At 49.8% G+C, this 15,329-nt stretch overlaps 1 protein-coding gene across 1 annotated transcript in view; it reads left to right on the top strand.

Moving 5' to 3' along the window:
* FAM117A (family with sequence similarity 117 member A) overlaps positions 1-15,329 on the top strand; it is a 44,554-nt gene that overhangs the window by 15,928 nt on the left and 13,297 nt on the right. The window contains exon 2 of the mRNA XM_059148868.1: positions 10,653-10,822. Within this exon, the coding sequence (XP_059004851.1) occupies positions 10,653-10,822 (170 nt within the window). The remainder of the gene's footprint in view (positions 1-10,652; positions 10,823-15,329) is intronic.

The raw sequence follows: 15,329 nt of genomic DNA, 5'->3' as shown, positions 1-15,329 counted from the left end.
TCTGCCTTCTAACTCTCCCACATTCTGGATTTTTCTGGCTGTTTTTTTCATGGTGGCATTTAGCTTGTTCCTCTATCCCCTGTATTTCCTGTAACTAGAAAGTTAGGTGTGGGGCCTGATTTGGTTCTGGTAAAACACTCCTGGCAAGAACATTTCATGGGTGAAGTTGGGTACTTTATATCACTTGAGGAGGTATATTAGGTCAGAGTATCCCTTAAGAGTAATGGCTAACCTTGATCACATGAGGTGGTGACCACCAGCAGATTTCCCACTGTAAAAATACATTCTTCTTTTGATAAGTGGCTTTTGATACTTTGGCGTTTATTTAAACATTTTGTTCACTGTAGTGTTTCTCCCAGTGGCTTGGCACCCACTGGTGGCTCTTCCTGGCTAAGAGATTACTTTGAGAGTTGCAGTAAGGCTGGTTCTGAATTAGCACTAATGGACATGCGTATGGACATGAGAAGTTCAAAACAGGAATAAAAATTTTTTTATTTTATGGAAATCATAGGTTGGCGGGGGAGGCAACAAAATGGGTTCCATCAAATTCTGTCAAAGACTAGGTGTTTTGTATGGCTTGGTATTGATACTAAATTAAGAAATAGTTGCTTACAACTATTTCTATCTGGCAGTCTCCTTCAGGTCAGGGGAAGGCAGGCTGGATGGAGCTAAAAATAAGTTGGTTCACAAAGCAGAAATTTTTTGACTATTTGGGAGTTAGCTGTAATTCTGTTCTCCTTTTCTTTCTTTCATGCAGTTTCCGCTCTCCTCACTAGAAGAGGAATCTCTTGTTTTTTAATTGTCTTCTCCCCCTAGACTCACCCAAGATGCCCAGTGGGTAAAACAGGATTCCTGAGAGGCAGGTATGATCACCCTGGTTCCTAGCAAGGGAAAGGACTAGAACCCTTCCAGCCCATGGACTAGTCCCTGAACCAAAGCAGCCAGCCAAGGGGTCATGACAGTTGAGTCTGACAGTGGAACACAGGGGTGGGGATCTGATTGTCACAAGTCTTCTGAGGAAGAAAGATCTGTATTACAGGCCCCCCCACCTGTGACCCCTTGGAAGCTCTCCTTTCTCTTCCATAGATGAGTTCACGAGTGTATAGGGTGTGTGCTGTTAGAGTAGGAATCTGCAAGTTTCAATCACAGCTGTCTTCTCACGGGGTTTATTTTTTTATTTTTATTTTTTTAAGATTTCATTTATGTATTTGACAGAGATCACAAGTGGGCAGAGAGGCAGGCAGAGAGACAGGGGGGGAAGCAGGCTCCCCGCTGAACAGAGAACCCAATGCAGGGCTCGATCCCAGGACCCTGAGATCATGACCTGAGCTTGAAGACAGAGGCTTAACCCACTGAGCCACCTAGGCGCCCCTCTCACGGGGTTTATTAATGAATCTCCTTGATCTCTGTTTCTGCCTCTCCCTCACTTATCTTACTTATCTTCCAAGACTACCTGAGGGCTAGTAGGATGTCTTGATTTCTTCTTGCCTTGATAGGAATCAGACTGTTTTGAGAAGTGGAGATCCTCAAGGGTTTATGCCTGTCCTCTGAGTTTAGAGATTGGTCACTCCCAAATAACCATCAGTGGGGACTTTTTTTTTTTTTTTTTAAGATGGAGAGGGCCAGGCTATGTGCTATTTCTGTTCTTCTTGCAGAGGCCAAGGAACAGCTCCCAAAGGAAAGCCTGCTCCAATCACTAACTGCTAGTATTTTGTTTTGTTTTAAATATGTTGAAATCCTACAGAACTCTTCAGAGAATTCAGATAAAAGGTGAAGAGTTCACACCACTTCCTTCTCTTCTAACTGCAGCTTCTTGAGAATTGAACAACCGTCTACAGAAATGCTGTCTGTTCCTTATCCATGCACGTGCGCACACACTTGGGATCGCCCTTTTCCCTCCCTGTTGATCCAGACTGTGTGTTCTTTCTTTCTTTCTGCACAGTGACCTCTCTAGATGGGTTTCTACTGGCCCTTCTCTTCGGCTTCCCATAGATGTGCCTGCGTGCTAGGAAGTCAGACACAGAGCCCAGAAAGGCTTTCGCATGAGCTGCACCCTTAACCGTGGAATTAGTCATTAATTCAGGGCCCAGCTGAGTTCGTTTTCCATGCGTATGCAACTATCATCACTCTTCTCTCTTTAGAGAAGCCTCCTTGGTCAGGGAAATGCGATGTCCCTCTTGTTTCCTTCTTTCTTTTTAACTCTCGTTTCTGTAGCTGCTTCTCCCTGCTGTGGCTTAAGTGAGCGCTCTGCTTGGTGTTGAGAGTGCTCGGAGCCCCAGGTGTAATTTTCCCAGCTGGGATGGATGGGGTCTCCTTGGGCTTTCCAAGGAGGGCTTCTTACTCTTGTACCGTCATAAGTGGGGATTTCAGTTTGACCACAACTTCCCTCCCGAACCCACATGTCCCTGAGTTAAGTGGTTCAGTGGCTCTGGATCACACATCGCTCAGAAGATTGCCCGCAGTGTTTAATCCCAACACACGACTGAAATGGAAAAAGAATCCCTGTCAAGCTGCTGGAAGGAACTTCCCCTACTTACTGCCAATCTGTTAACTGGGGGAATGTTTAGAAATTCTGATGCCCTGGTTTACTTTGTTCCTCTCCAGATTGACATATACCCCCTCCCTCCTGGGCCCCCAGCAGAAGTAGTACTGTATCATAGCTGGGGTTGGTGGGGGATGGACAGGGCAGGGCCTGCTCCCTTGTTGGCCAGCCTTGTGCCCGGCCTCTACTTCCTAGGCTGCCCTGCCCCTGCCTACTCCTCTTTTCCAAAGGAAGATCTGTGATGGAAATAAGCAGATGGCAGAAAAATACATATAATAGGATCTCATTTTATTAAAAAGACACATGTACATGTGTGCATGGGGAGAGACCAGGAAGGATGTGGACAGGCGGCGATCTCAGGCCAGGGGACAGGCCCTGTTTTTATTTTTCACTTCTTGCTCATCTGCATTTTCTTATTTCCTCCAGCATAGGTACAGCTTCTGGTACCGCGAGCTATCTCTGAGAGGTGGAAGGCTGGTGCTAATAGTGCTTCAGAGCCCCCACAGCGGGAGAAAGTGACTCGTACCTCCTTTGTTAGACCAGTTAACTGTTGTGTTTGGGCCACGTGTATGAGCTCATTGGCTGTCCTTCTTGGGTATTTTGGGTGGGGGAGAGTAGCCTTGTCTCATTTCCCAGGTTTCTGTTTTGCTTCAGAGGTGGTAACGGGAGTGACATCGCCCCCCAGCTGGGACCCTTTGGCCAGAGGCCGCTTTCTCCCTGTGAGCTGCCAAACCTTCACCCCACGCTCTGTCTCTGGCCAAGCTGAGAAAGGCAGCCCCAGAAGCCTCACTTCCTGCCTCGCCTGCTGCCTTCCCCTGACCCCCTCCTGCCCTTCTTCTGAGTGCTGTTATCCTCCTCCTCCAGTTCCTGGGCTTGCTGGCGTGGTCCCGGCCTGAGCCAGGGACAGGAGGGAGGTGCAGAGAGTTTGCTGGTCCTTCTGAAGTGTCATTTGCTGGGGGGGGGGGGGGGGGGGTCCCCAGGCTTTGTGTCTGGTAGCCTGGATCCTAGGGATTGCAGCGGCCTCGAGCACTTCACCTTCGCTGGCCGCTTCTGGTGTTCCTCCTCTGGTGTCAGCAGTGGTTGTAGACGGGCTCAGTGTGGGTACTCAGAGTCCCGCCGTTGGAATCGGTCGGTCCCTGGTGGTGCGCTGGGCCCCTCTTGGCCGCTTTCGGTCCAGTGTCTGGTCTGCTCTTTGCTTTGTGCCCGTGGACTCCTCCCCCAAAGCACAGACACCTGACCGCTGGCTGTCTGCATTCAGAGGCCCTGTCCCCTCAGCCTTACGCATGCAGCAGTTGGGAAACAGAAGCGGGTGGCTCTGGAAGATAGCACCCAAGGCATCTTATCTCTGGTGTGTGCTGTTTTGTTTTGTTTTTTCCATTTGCTTTTGCCCAAGAACCCCAGCATCCGCCGCTGCTCCACTGCCTGGTGAAATGGCCTGGCCCAGTGCCAGGGTGCTTCGCCAGGTGGTTGGGCTGTGGAGGCGGCTGCATGCGATGGGCCGATAAAACCCCACCGCGCCGTAAACAGGACACTCCACCCTCCCGCAGGCACCCAGCCGGGGCCCCTGCAGCCTGCTGCTTTGTCATGGCCTGGCACGATCTGGGCGTCCCTGCTCAGACAGGGGATCCGATGGTCCTCTTCCCCCCCTACCCCCGTTTCCCAAATCCAAGAGAGGGGTACTTTCCAGAAATGAAACCAGTTCAGCTTCCAACCACAAACAGCCGTTGTAACTTCTCAACGCTTCTTCGTTGACCATAATCACAACAACGGCGGGGCAGAACCCAGTCCTCAGATCTTTCTGGTATATTCCATGAGGGAGAAGCCCACGAGCTCCTGTTTGAACTACGCTCACTTGTGAGTTTTCTTTGGGGACATTCCCCACAGAGTTAGGGCCCCCGTGGGCAGCACGGGCACACACAGACAGCCTCTCCACCAGTTCCTCAAGGCGGTGTCCATGCTGGGGTAGGCGCCACTCCGTCCATGTGTCCCAAGGGACAGTGTGGCTGGAATTCATTCTATGCATCTTTTCTGGGCTGAATCCTTTTCTAGGTTCCTTTACCTGACTTTGTATCCTAAAGAATTATGGAGGAGGGAGGGTTTAAGTGATGTTAACTGGTTCGACATAAGCTTTCTAGCGAAGTCTTCAAGCAGCTTTGCCTCTCACCCTCTGTTCTTTTTTTTTTTTTTTTTTTTTTTTTGACAGACAGAGATCACAGGTAGGCAGAGAGGCAGGCAGAGAGAGAGGAGGAAGCAGGCTCCCCGCGGAGCAGAGAGCCCGATGTGGGGCTCGATCCCAGGACCCCGGGATCATGACCCGAGCCGAAGGCAGAGGCTTTAACCCACTGAGCCACCCAGGCGCCCCTCACCCTCTGTTCTTGAGAGCATCGCTAGGAAGTGCCCTAGACTGGGCATGAGCTCCCACTTGCCAGATGGGAGAGCAGGCCCTGGGAGGTTGGGTGGTGGTGGCTGCAGTCCCATAAGGAGGAAGGTCAGAAGTGGGTCCTTTTGGAGCCTTGGTCAGAAGTGGGTCCCTCGAAGTGTCTGGGTGGCTCAGTGGGTTAAGGGCTCTGCCTTTGGCTCAGGTCATGATCCCAGGGTCCTGGGATCGAGCCCTACATCGGGCTCTCTGATCAGTAGGGAGCCTGCTTCCTCCTCTCTCTCTGCCCGCCTCTCTGCCTACTTGTGATCTCTGTCTGTCCAATAAATAAATAAAATCTGTAAGAAGTGGGTCCCTCACATCTGACCTCTTGGGGACCACGCTGCTCACACTCCACTGTCGCCCCTTGGAGGATGGCACAAGACCCGTCACTGTCAGATTCTAGCTTTGGTTTGTGTTGTACTTGGGGGGAACTTGACACATGGGTTTAGCCCTTCATCGGTCTCAGCGCCCACATCAGCAGGTGCTCGCCAAACCACTTAGGATGAGGTTTCTGAAGTAAGTGGTGAGTTTTCGTTTCCTATCAAAATTGAATTTTTCAAAAAGTGCCCCTCTCATTTTCTGGGCATGAAGGAAACATGGCATTTTAACTGTCTTCAGAGGTGTCAGGACTGCCAAGAATTGGGGGCTGGGGAGGGGAAGTGGGGACTTGCTGAGGTGTCTTCAGACAGAAGGTGATTCTGTCACCTTGTGACTGGTAGGAGCTATGCCAGTGGTAGGATGTGGTCACCCTAGAAATAAGGCTGAGGCCCAGCTGCCTCCTTGAAGGAAAACAAACTGGGGCAAGACCTCCAGGTTTGACTTGGATGCAGTGAAGTCCTTGCAGGTCTGGCAGAGAGAAGGGCAGCAGGGGTCACTGGTCCTGGATTGGGGTCCTCAGTTTCTCTCCATTCCTATTTCCCACCCACATGTTTTTTTTCTTCCTTTTTTGTGTGTGTTTGTTTCTTCGTGTGTTTGTGTGTGGGTGGGGGTGTTGGTATATGGAAGAGCAAGTCAGGACCCATGACCCCCTCAGAGTCTTTGTGAATCACTTTGGTCAAAGGTAGCCAGAAAGCATGTAGAGTTGACCAGAGTGGGTGGTTGGATTCTCACCACATATTCTAGGATTCTGGGTCCTGCCTTACCCCAGGGGTACTGAGAGTATGGTCCCATCTCTGATTGCCACCCTTAAGCTTGGGTTCCTACTGTAGCTCATGAGTAGGGTGGATTATGAGGGGTAATGTGAACAGTTATCAAATGGGTGTGCTTTAAATTATCCCTGGGAGATCGTAGAATGCCAAGGTTTCAAAAACTTCAAAAAAAAAGAAAAAGAAAAACCCAACCAACCTGAAAAACAGAAAGTCAGTACAGACACCTGGATAATGCCTGCCATCAAAAGACTCCCTTCCCCAAAAAGGTGCTCTAAAGACAGTCCTTCCGGCAGGTGTCTAGGCAGGTGTCCCCTGCAACCTCAGAGAGTGTTTCTGATGCCGAAGGGCCAGGAGCCCAAATGGGGTGATTGAGGAGGAAGGAGACTTGGTTTAGGTGTAGGACTGCCTCAGACCTCATGGGCAACCGAGTCCAGTATGAGACTGGCCCACTCTGGGCCTCAGTTCCCTTACACCCCCCCCCCCCCCGCCCCGTTTGGGGCTGATGGGAGAGTAAAGACCCAGAAAGGACTTTGCAGATGGGGTGAAATTTAAAAGTTCTCTGTAGATACCAGAGAGCCCTCGTGGTCTCCGTGAAAGAAAAATCTCCAGGAGGCTTTTGCAGCAGTTTCTGGGGGAAGACTGGGTGAGGCTGTTCCCAGAGATTCCCTCCTCACTGTTTTCCCTGCCTAGGAGTCCTGGCCCTCATTTGCACAGCGATGAAGCAGCTGTCAGGATCACCACGTTCTGGCCTTTATGCCAGCCTCTTCCTCATCGGCTTGCCACCTGCCTCTCTACGGCTCTGTCATGTGATCCCATAAACTCACTTTCGGGGTCTGCCGCCCACTTCATTCCCTAGGCTCTCCTAAGACAGTTTTGGAGGCCCACGGGGCAGCGGTGTTGTGTTTGACCAGCATGCATCAAAACCTCCCCAAAACATCTGGATTGCCACCTTTTATTCATTCATTCATTCATTCATTTATTTATTTATATATTTTTAAAGATTTTATTTATTTGACAGACAGAGATCGCAAGTAGGCAGAGAGGCAGGAAGAGAGAGAGGAAGGGAAGCAGGCTCCCTGCCGAGCAGCAGAGAGCCCGATGTGGGGCTCGATCCCAGGACCCCTGGGACAATGACCTGAGCTGAAGGCAGAAACTTTAACCCACTGAGCCACCCAGGCGCCCCTGGATTGCCACCTTTTAATCTTAAACCTAGGATGGGAGAAGGAGTGGCTGACTGCAAATGGGGGACGTGAAGTTGGGACTTGAAGCCAGCATGCCTGTCACTGACTGACTGGGTGATAAGGCCCAGGGAGGAGAAGAGAGAGGCCAGACCTTCCTGAGCCAGAGAAAAAAAGAGACAAGCAGCCATGGGGGCTTTACTCATGGGGAGGGGGTTGAGCATGGATGCGCCAGGCAGACAGACTTCGAATCTCTGATCTGATTAGAGTAGATTCCCTTGTATTAATGGTTTTTTAATTTTATATGAAAACTTAGGCATCTGCCAATCACTAGCCCTGTGTTCTCAGCACTGTGTGGGGTACAAAGATAAATTAGAGACAGTCCTTGGCCACAGGTTGTTTATTATCTAGGAGTTAAAATATCCATAATCCAAGAGAGAGGATTCTAGGTACTAAAAGAGTACAAAGTGCTGAGGGAAATCAGAAAATTCTTCCAGGGAATCCAGCAGGCTTTGTGGAGGTGGAGACAATTAGGCTGGCCCGGGCACATGGGGCAGATACCGACTCTGGGCACCTGTGCAAAACGTCAGAGGAAGGAAGGCATAGGACATGGTGGGAAATGGTGCATTTTACAGCTTGTCCAGGACACAGAGACCCTGAGGAGGAGTGAAATGTGCAGGAAAGGTAAGTGGGACCAGGACATAAGGCCTTTGGCTACTGTCTTCGAAAACGAAAATGAACTTTTGAAGAGTTTTAACAGAAATGTTAAAGATCTTTTAAAAGGGTATCTTGCAGGCCAGTATATACTATTTGGAAAAGTGTTTATGTAGTATAAGGTGAAAACATATTGCAAAATCATATGTACGGCATGATCCCATTTTTTATTTTAAAGCACACACACAGCAGTCTGACGGACAAAGGTGTATCTCATAGCATTGTGGGGCTTATCTCTGGGTATTGAGAGTCGAGGTTTTTCTTTTTGTTTGTGTATTTCCTGACTTTTCTGTAGTTCACACTTACTACTATTGCAGTGTGTCATTTTCTTCTTCTTCTTTTTTTTAAGAATTTATTTATTTATTTGACAGAGAGAGATCACAAGTAGGCAGAGAGGCAGGCAGAGAGAGAGGAGGAAGCAGGCTCCCTGCTGAGCAGAGAGCCCGATGTGGGGCTTGATCCCAGGACCCTGGGATCATGACCTGAGCCGAAGGCAGAGGCTTTAACCCACTGAGCCACCCAGGTGCCCCATTTTCTTCTGTTTTAAATGAACACATATGATAGCTCAAGGAGAGGTCTCAGAAATATGCCAGGAATTAGATAAAAACAGTCTGAAAGTTATCCAGGTGGTAACATTTGTGATGTCCAGATTGTGGGCAGGAAGACCCTTCAAATATGGGATAATAATGTGGGAGTGGTTAAGCAGGCAACTGTATACCAACCTAGTGGGATGTTATGTAGTCATTGGAAATGGCAAATAAGTAGATTGTTGATACTTGGAAGTGGGTATATGAAATGGGTAGAACAAAGCAGAACGTAATGTATATTTCATGTTGATTTCAACTATGTCAAAATGTGTATAAGTAGGTAAACAGGTTTAGAGAATATACAGTGTGGTTAGCATCTACTTCTCTATCATGGTAAATGCTTAACATAAATTTTACCATTTAACCACTTCAAGTTCATTATTCAGTGGCATTAAGTACGTTCACAATATTGTGCAAACCTCCCTACCATCCATTTCCAGAACATTATCATCATGCCAAGCAGAAACTCTGTGCCCATGAATACTCCACATTCCCTTCACCCCCTAAGTCCCTGGTAACCACTATTCTACTTTCTGCCCCTATGAGTTTGCCTTCTAGAAGTGGAATCATACAGTATTTGTCCTTTTGTGTCTGTCTTATTTCACTTAGTATAATGTTTTGAAGCTTCGTCGTATTGTAGAATGAGTCCGAATTTCATCCCCCTTGGAGACTAATGGCCCATCGCATGTATACCCCACAGTTGGTTTAGCCATTCACCCATTGATGGACATCGGGTAGCTTCTACTTCTTGATTGTCGAGAATGGCGCTGCTATGAACATGAGTGACCAAGACCCTGCTTTCAGTTCTTTTGTATGTTTACCTAGAAGTGCAATCACTGGATCATATGGTAATTTGATGTTTAACTTTTTGAGGAACTGCCAACCTGTTGGTGTGTTTTTAATATAAAGCTCTTCAAGTTTATTTATACCTACGATCCCTAGTTCCTTTTGCTCTGCTTGATGCACACACGAACTATCAAGGGATTGCTACAGATGTGAAAACGTTTTGCTCTGTTGAAAGGAAAGAGCCTTTACATATCTTAAGATAGTATAATTTTTTTTTAAGGTTTTTAAAAAAAATTTATTCATTTGAGAGAGATACAGAGACAGAGAGCTCAAGCAGGGGGAGAGGGAGAAGCAGACTTCCAGCTGAGCTGGGACCCCTCCCCCACCCCTGCCAACGTGGGGCTTGATCTCAGGACCTGGAAATCATGACTGAGCCAAAGGCAGACAGACGCTTAACCATCTGAGCCCCCCAGGCACCCCAAGATAGAATGTTCTGAGTGTGGCTGTGGAAAGCAGGGTCAACCCAGCTGATTGAAACTTAACAGATGATTCTGGAACCCTTAGATTTTATCAGCAGCCTCAGTTTTTACCATCTCCCAAAAAGCTTTAACCAAGGTAAAATTTAAATGGATGGATTTATAATTGCTTTATTTTTGTCCAATTTAGCCAGAAGAGGGGAGACAGAGGAGGGAACCAAAAGAATGATTTTCCTAAGCTAGATTCCTCCATCCCTGATGGTTGAAAGGAGTTCTATTGTTCTCTTTGTCTTAGTCACCTAGGTTCCCTGAGCTAACCAGTCATGAAGGAAATGTGAAGAGTCCTTCAGTTAATTGGGTTGAATTTGTGCAGTCCTCAGGATCCCTGCAGTGGGTGCCGGAGAGAGGCAGGGCAGAGGATAAAAGCTTGTTTTGGGGGCCACTTAGAGTTCCCTCATTAATGATGGGAAACAGTCTTGCCCTCGGGTACTTCGAGACTTAGGAGTTCAGGGCTCCTGGTCCTTTAGGAACAGGAGAAAGAAGACATGTATAATAAAATCACCCCTTGTCTGAAGTAAAATGATGTAAATCGTTTCCAGTGATAAAGACCAGCTGTTAAGTCAGGATACCTCTGGTCAGACTGTATTTGCTTTTATAGGTCTCTTCAAATAATCTTTTAGGATGGAGGTGGATACAAGTGAAGACATGGCCGTCAGGTGAGGCTTTCCTAGGAGACAGGATTGGTTACTTGTCTCCTTCCTCCATGCTGACGTCAAGGTGTGCGGGCTGTGCTTTCTTCCAGCCAGCGTCCCATGCTCCGTGGCCCCAGAAAAGTCAGTGTGTAGGCCTCAGCCGCCCCAGGTCCGGCGTACATTCTCCCTGGACACCATCCTCAGCTCCTACCTTCTGGGCCAGTGGCCACGAGATGCCGATGGGGCCTTCACCTGCTGTACCAATGACAAGGCCACCCAGGTAATGACGCGTTCTCCTAAGGGGATAGGGATGGGGGGTGGGGGCTGGCTCAGGAGGCCTTTGGTCTGCTTACCAACTCTCAGTCACTGACATGATCTGTCCTGGGTTTTGGCCGTATGTCTTCACCATGTGGCTTCTCAGCATCTGATACTTACCAGCTCAGTTTTGTCTGTAAACCTACCATGAAAACGAGCTTGCATCCCACCTGGCTGGTGCAAGAGAGAAGTCAGTCTGGGTTTCCCAGTCTGGCTTTGAGTATTTGTGTGTGGGTCAGCAAGAGTTGACTTTGGAATCTCTTCTAGGTTTTCAAAAATGAGATTTACCTTTCTAAAATTAAGCAGGCCAACATTCAACCGAGTTTACATTCCCCAGACAACTGGGAGAGGGGGCCAGAAAGTGTCTTGAGCTGGGATAGATCTCCCTGGAGCAGTAGGAGTGGAAAGCTCTCAGATTGTGAAGACTCCAGCCCTAGCCAGCAGCCCATTGGAGTCCAGTGGGACCGTTTGAGTCCTTTGGAGCCCAGGTCCTCTGTCAGTATTTTTCTTCCTGGTGGTCTTTTCACTAAGAATCCTGAACTTCAAAGGAAACTCCGCGGGTCACCTGGCCCCTTGGCCAGTTTTCAAGTAAGATAGTGTTCACCTGAGCAAGGGGTCATTTCCTATGTAAAATTATACAAAGATATTTCTTTCTTTTCTTTTCTTTTTTTTTTTAAGATTTATTTATTTATTTGAGGGGGGGGGGAATGCACACGCAGGGTTGGGGAGGAGTAGAGGGAGAGAGAGAATTCCAAGCAGACTCCCGCTGAGCCCAGAGCCCAGCTTGGGGCTGGATCTCATGACCCTGAGATCACGACCTGAGCAGAATCAAGAGTTGGACTCTGAGCTAACTGACTGAGCTACCCATTAAGATACTTCTTAATCTGATTCAGGACTTCACCATTCTTAGCAGTTGAGTCCAATCTTTTCCCTTTTGATACATAAACCCATTCCTCTTTGACTTCAGAACAAACGACTTGTTCTCAGGAAAGAGGAAACAGGGTGGGTAGCGTGGGGCCTCAGAAGCAGGCCTGCATCCTGGGGGGTCCTGGGCAAGTCAGCTCTTCCTTTGCAAGCCGGGAGTGTGTACCCGCTCGGCTTGCTCGCAGGTGGGGTGACAGACAAGTGTGAAAGTGTTTCGTTCCCTCACATCCCCCTGCCTCTTCTGTGCACATCCCGTTGGTCCCTTGCTTTTATTTATTATTATTTTTTTTAGTAAGCTCCACTTTCAAAGGTTGCTAGTGAACGTCTGAATGCCCAGTACTGTTCTCGGCATGTTGGAATGAAGGATAAGGAAATGAGAACAAGATTTGGCCTCTGTGAGTCTGGATGCCAGTTCCATGAAGGCCAGTGAACAGACAGCCAAGAGATGAGATGAGGCCAAATGTTTGGCATGGTTTAGAGGAGAGAAATTCTCATGGGAATGCCCCACCTTGAACCAGAAGGAATTGGCCACAGCTGAGATCAGTGGCCCTCTTTCGATCTACGGACAGAATGTGAAGGGAGGACATGCTCCAGTGGTGGACAGCAGGGGCCTGCCTCCTTGGAGCCCCAGGCATTGCTGTGCCCTGTATCCTTGGGAAAGGCTGAGTAGGACACCTTCTGCTTTGCCCTCACAGGCCTGGAGTACACACTCCCTTCTCTTCGGAGAGGAGGGTTTAATTCAAAGAAGGTATCTAATCAAGCAGGGCTTCTAGGAGGACAGGACCTGAGGCTCCTTCCAGTGTGCAAGCTCAAGTGTGACATGCCCCTTTGTCAGGTGCGGGCTTCCCACCTCTCCCTGCCCCTGTCACTTCCGGCTACCGACCTTCTAAGAAGCCTCTACCCCACTCCTTGGAGACCGTTCTCTTTGTCAACTCAAGGGAGGGTTGGCCTCAGATGTTCCCTGGCGGGATTTAGAGGCTTGGGCTCTAGGCTGTGTGTTTTTGCTCGGGCTCCAGCTGCAGGCCAGATCTTTTATATAACAAGTCTGGGCTTCTTGCCACGGCGAGACAGAGGTCAGCGATGCGCCTCCGTGGGTCTGGCAAGGCCAGGCTGTGCAGCTTTCCTCTTTTCCCGGGATGGGCTCCAGCCCTCGAGGAACTCTTAGCAACCTGTCAATATTGTGGCCGGAGTCAAGACGTGGGAGAATTCTGATCAACGTAGGCATCCAAACCAAAGTATGCAATCCTGCCCATCTTTCAGTCCTGGCCTTCTGGGAATTTTCGGTTTCTAGACTTGGGGCTCCAGTCACATTTTTGCTTGAGGCCCCCACTCTACCCCAGCCTGGCACGGGCTACCTCCTTCAACACTGACATTATACCGGGAAGCCCTGAGGCTCTCCTGCCCTCTCCCTAAGTGATTGGTGTTCCTTCTCTCTGCAGAACGGGCATATCCCCAGAACAGACTAGAGATGAGGGAGAGGTTTTATTGGGGAGCTACAAGGGAGCATGGACAAAGGTAGAGGGAAAGTAAGGAGGCAGGATTTACCAAAGTCCTTGAAAGCTTTTATGTTGTTAAAAAAAATAATAAATTGAGGCTGGCACCCTTCCCTCCTTCCTCTGAGCCCTATCCCTGCCTTTTGCCCCTTCTCTTCCAGACACACCAGTGTTAGGACTCCTGTTGTGTCTGGCAGACACAGTTTGCCCCCTACCCCCCACCCCAGAGCCAGCAGCTAGAGTGTGTGTGTTTGGAAACCACGTCAGCCCTGGTGTTCCTGGGGACATGCCTTGTAGTGAAGGCAGTAGCCGTTGTTAGGCTGAACATTCTAGAGGAAGCAAGAATGTTCCCCGTTCCAAGCAAGTTTCTGACCTAGGCAGGAGACATAGAGCACCTGTCATTTGGATAGCCGAGCATGCTGCATTCTCAAATTTTTCTCACAAGATGGTTACTCAGATTATTTGGGTCAGGGGAGGAAGAGAGGGGGATGAGTCTTATTTGGTGGAATAGGGTGTTCTGTGAAGCTCTGCATGTTCTGAGCCCGGAAGAGCCATGGGAGAGAGCTGCCCAGGTCTCCCAGAGACAAGCTGGGTGAGCCCAAGGAAGGGCTTGGGTACGGTGGGAGCAGGGCACAGAGCGGCCAGTCAGGGAGGACTGGCAAGGCTCCTGGATGGAGTCACCATCATCAGGAGGAGGTTCTTCGTGTGTTAGAGGACTTTCTTCAGTTTTCTTCAGGCCAGTATGAAGATGTTTTCCCCTCTCTGGACCACCGTGTCCCCAGGTTAGCTGACAAACCCAAGCTGGCCACCAAGTGCTCTGGGCCGGCCCAGCTAGTGGCTGGGCCAGGGCTGGGTGCTGTCTCCACCTCCCTTCTTGCCGTGCAAAGCCCTCGTGTCTCCGTGTGCTCTTCTGCAGGGAGGAAGTGGTCTCACCACAGCTGGAATGACTGTTTGAGCACAGTTCCCCCGCTGGTCTCATCCTGCAGACACACGGGACCCTGGGTTCCCGCTCTGCTCGGCCCCCCATGCTGCTCATCCCAGCCCTGGGTGTGGGGCCTGGGCATGGCACCTGGTTTCCAAACTGGCAAGCAAGACCAGTTGTTCAGCAGATGGCTTGACAGCAGCACAGAATATTTGAAAATGGGTCCGTGCTGGAAAATCCAAGGGTTCCATTGTCACTGGAGGGCCGAGGCCAGTGGCTTTGGCCACCTCCAGCTGGAGTTCCTGGCCTGGGCCGGTGGACCACCCTCAGAGAGCCTTTTCCTGCCTGTGTTTCGCCAGAGTCCCCCGGGGGCTGAGTCCCTTCTGACTGTCATGTTCCGCACGTAGTCACTGAGCATCTGTACCAGGCCAGGCACCACGCTGTTCTTGGTCCCTGCACAGGTATGCAGAGCTATGTTCCCAGGGCTCTGCCAAGGTTCCTGGAAACTGCATGGCCAGGACTCTTGCCTGGAAGTCCAGGTGGAAAGTGAGTTGGGTTGGCGTCAGAGAACCGGGTTCCAATTCGGAGGGTTTCGGCTCCCTCCCGCCCCTGCCTACTTGTTCTGTCAGGCTGTTCTTTGGAAAGCTGCCCTCCATGCCCACCCCCAGTTAATCCTCTGGCAGCTGAGATGCCCAGGCAAGGCTTCCTGGCTTTGACCCCTATCCAGGCTGGCATAATCTGATCAGCGTCCTGTACAGTTTGGTGATGTTGCTTATGGCTAGTACATGGTCCTGCTTTTCTCTCGGCTACTCCCCGTGGGCCAGGGTGTTAAAATAAATCTGTTCCAGTGCCTGAATCCCCTTGATGAACATGATGCTTTGGCCTGCTGAGCTGAAGCTCCACTTCCAGAGGGTCATCTGGAAGCCGTCCTGCTGCATGGCTTGACCCTTATTGTGCAATAAAAGGGGGACTCTTCGAAAGGTAGGCTTCCTTAGCTGTGTCTTTTCTGTGCTCCAGGAAGACCTTGGCTTAGACCTCTGCCGTGAGACCCAGAGGTGAAGCCGCCCATCTGCCCAGATGCACTGGAACTAGGGAGCAGGGTGTGGGTCCCACTCTTGACACACCCCGTTCAG

This window comes from Mustela lutreola, chromosome 15 (genome assembly GCF_030435805.1).
Source record: "Mustela lutreola isolate mMusLut2 chromosome 15, mMusLut2.pri, whole genome shotgun sequence".
Taxonomy (NCBI): Eukaryota; Metazoa; Chordata; class Mammalia; order Carnivora; family Mustelidae; genus Mustela; species Mustela lutreola.
Note: the sequence above shows the minus strand (reverse complement) of the source record. Positions and strands in the feature narration are given on the sequence as shown.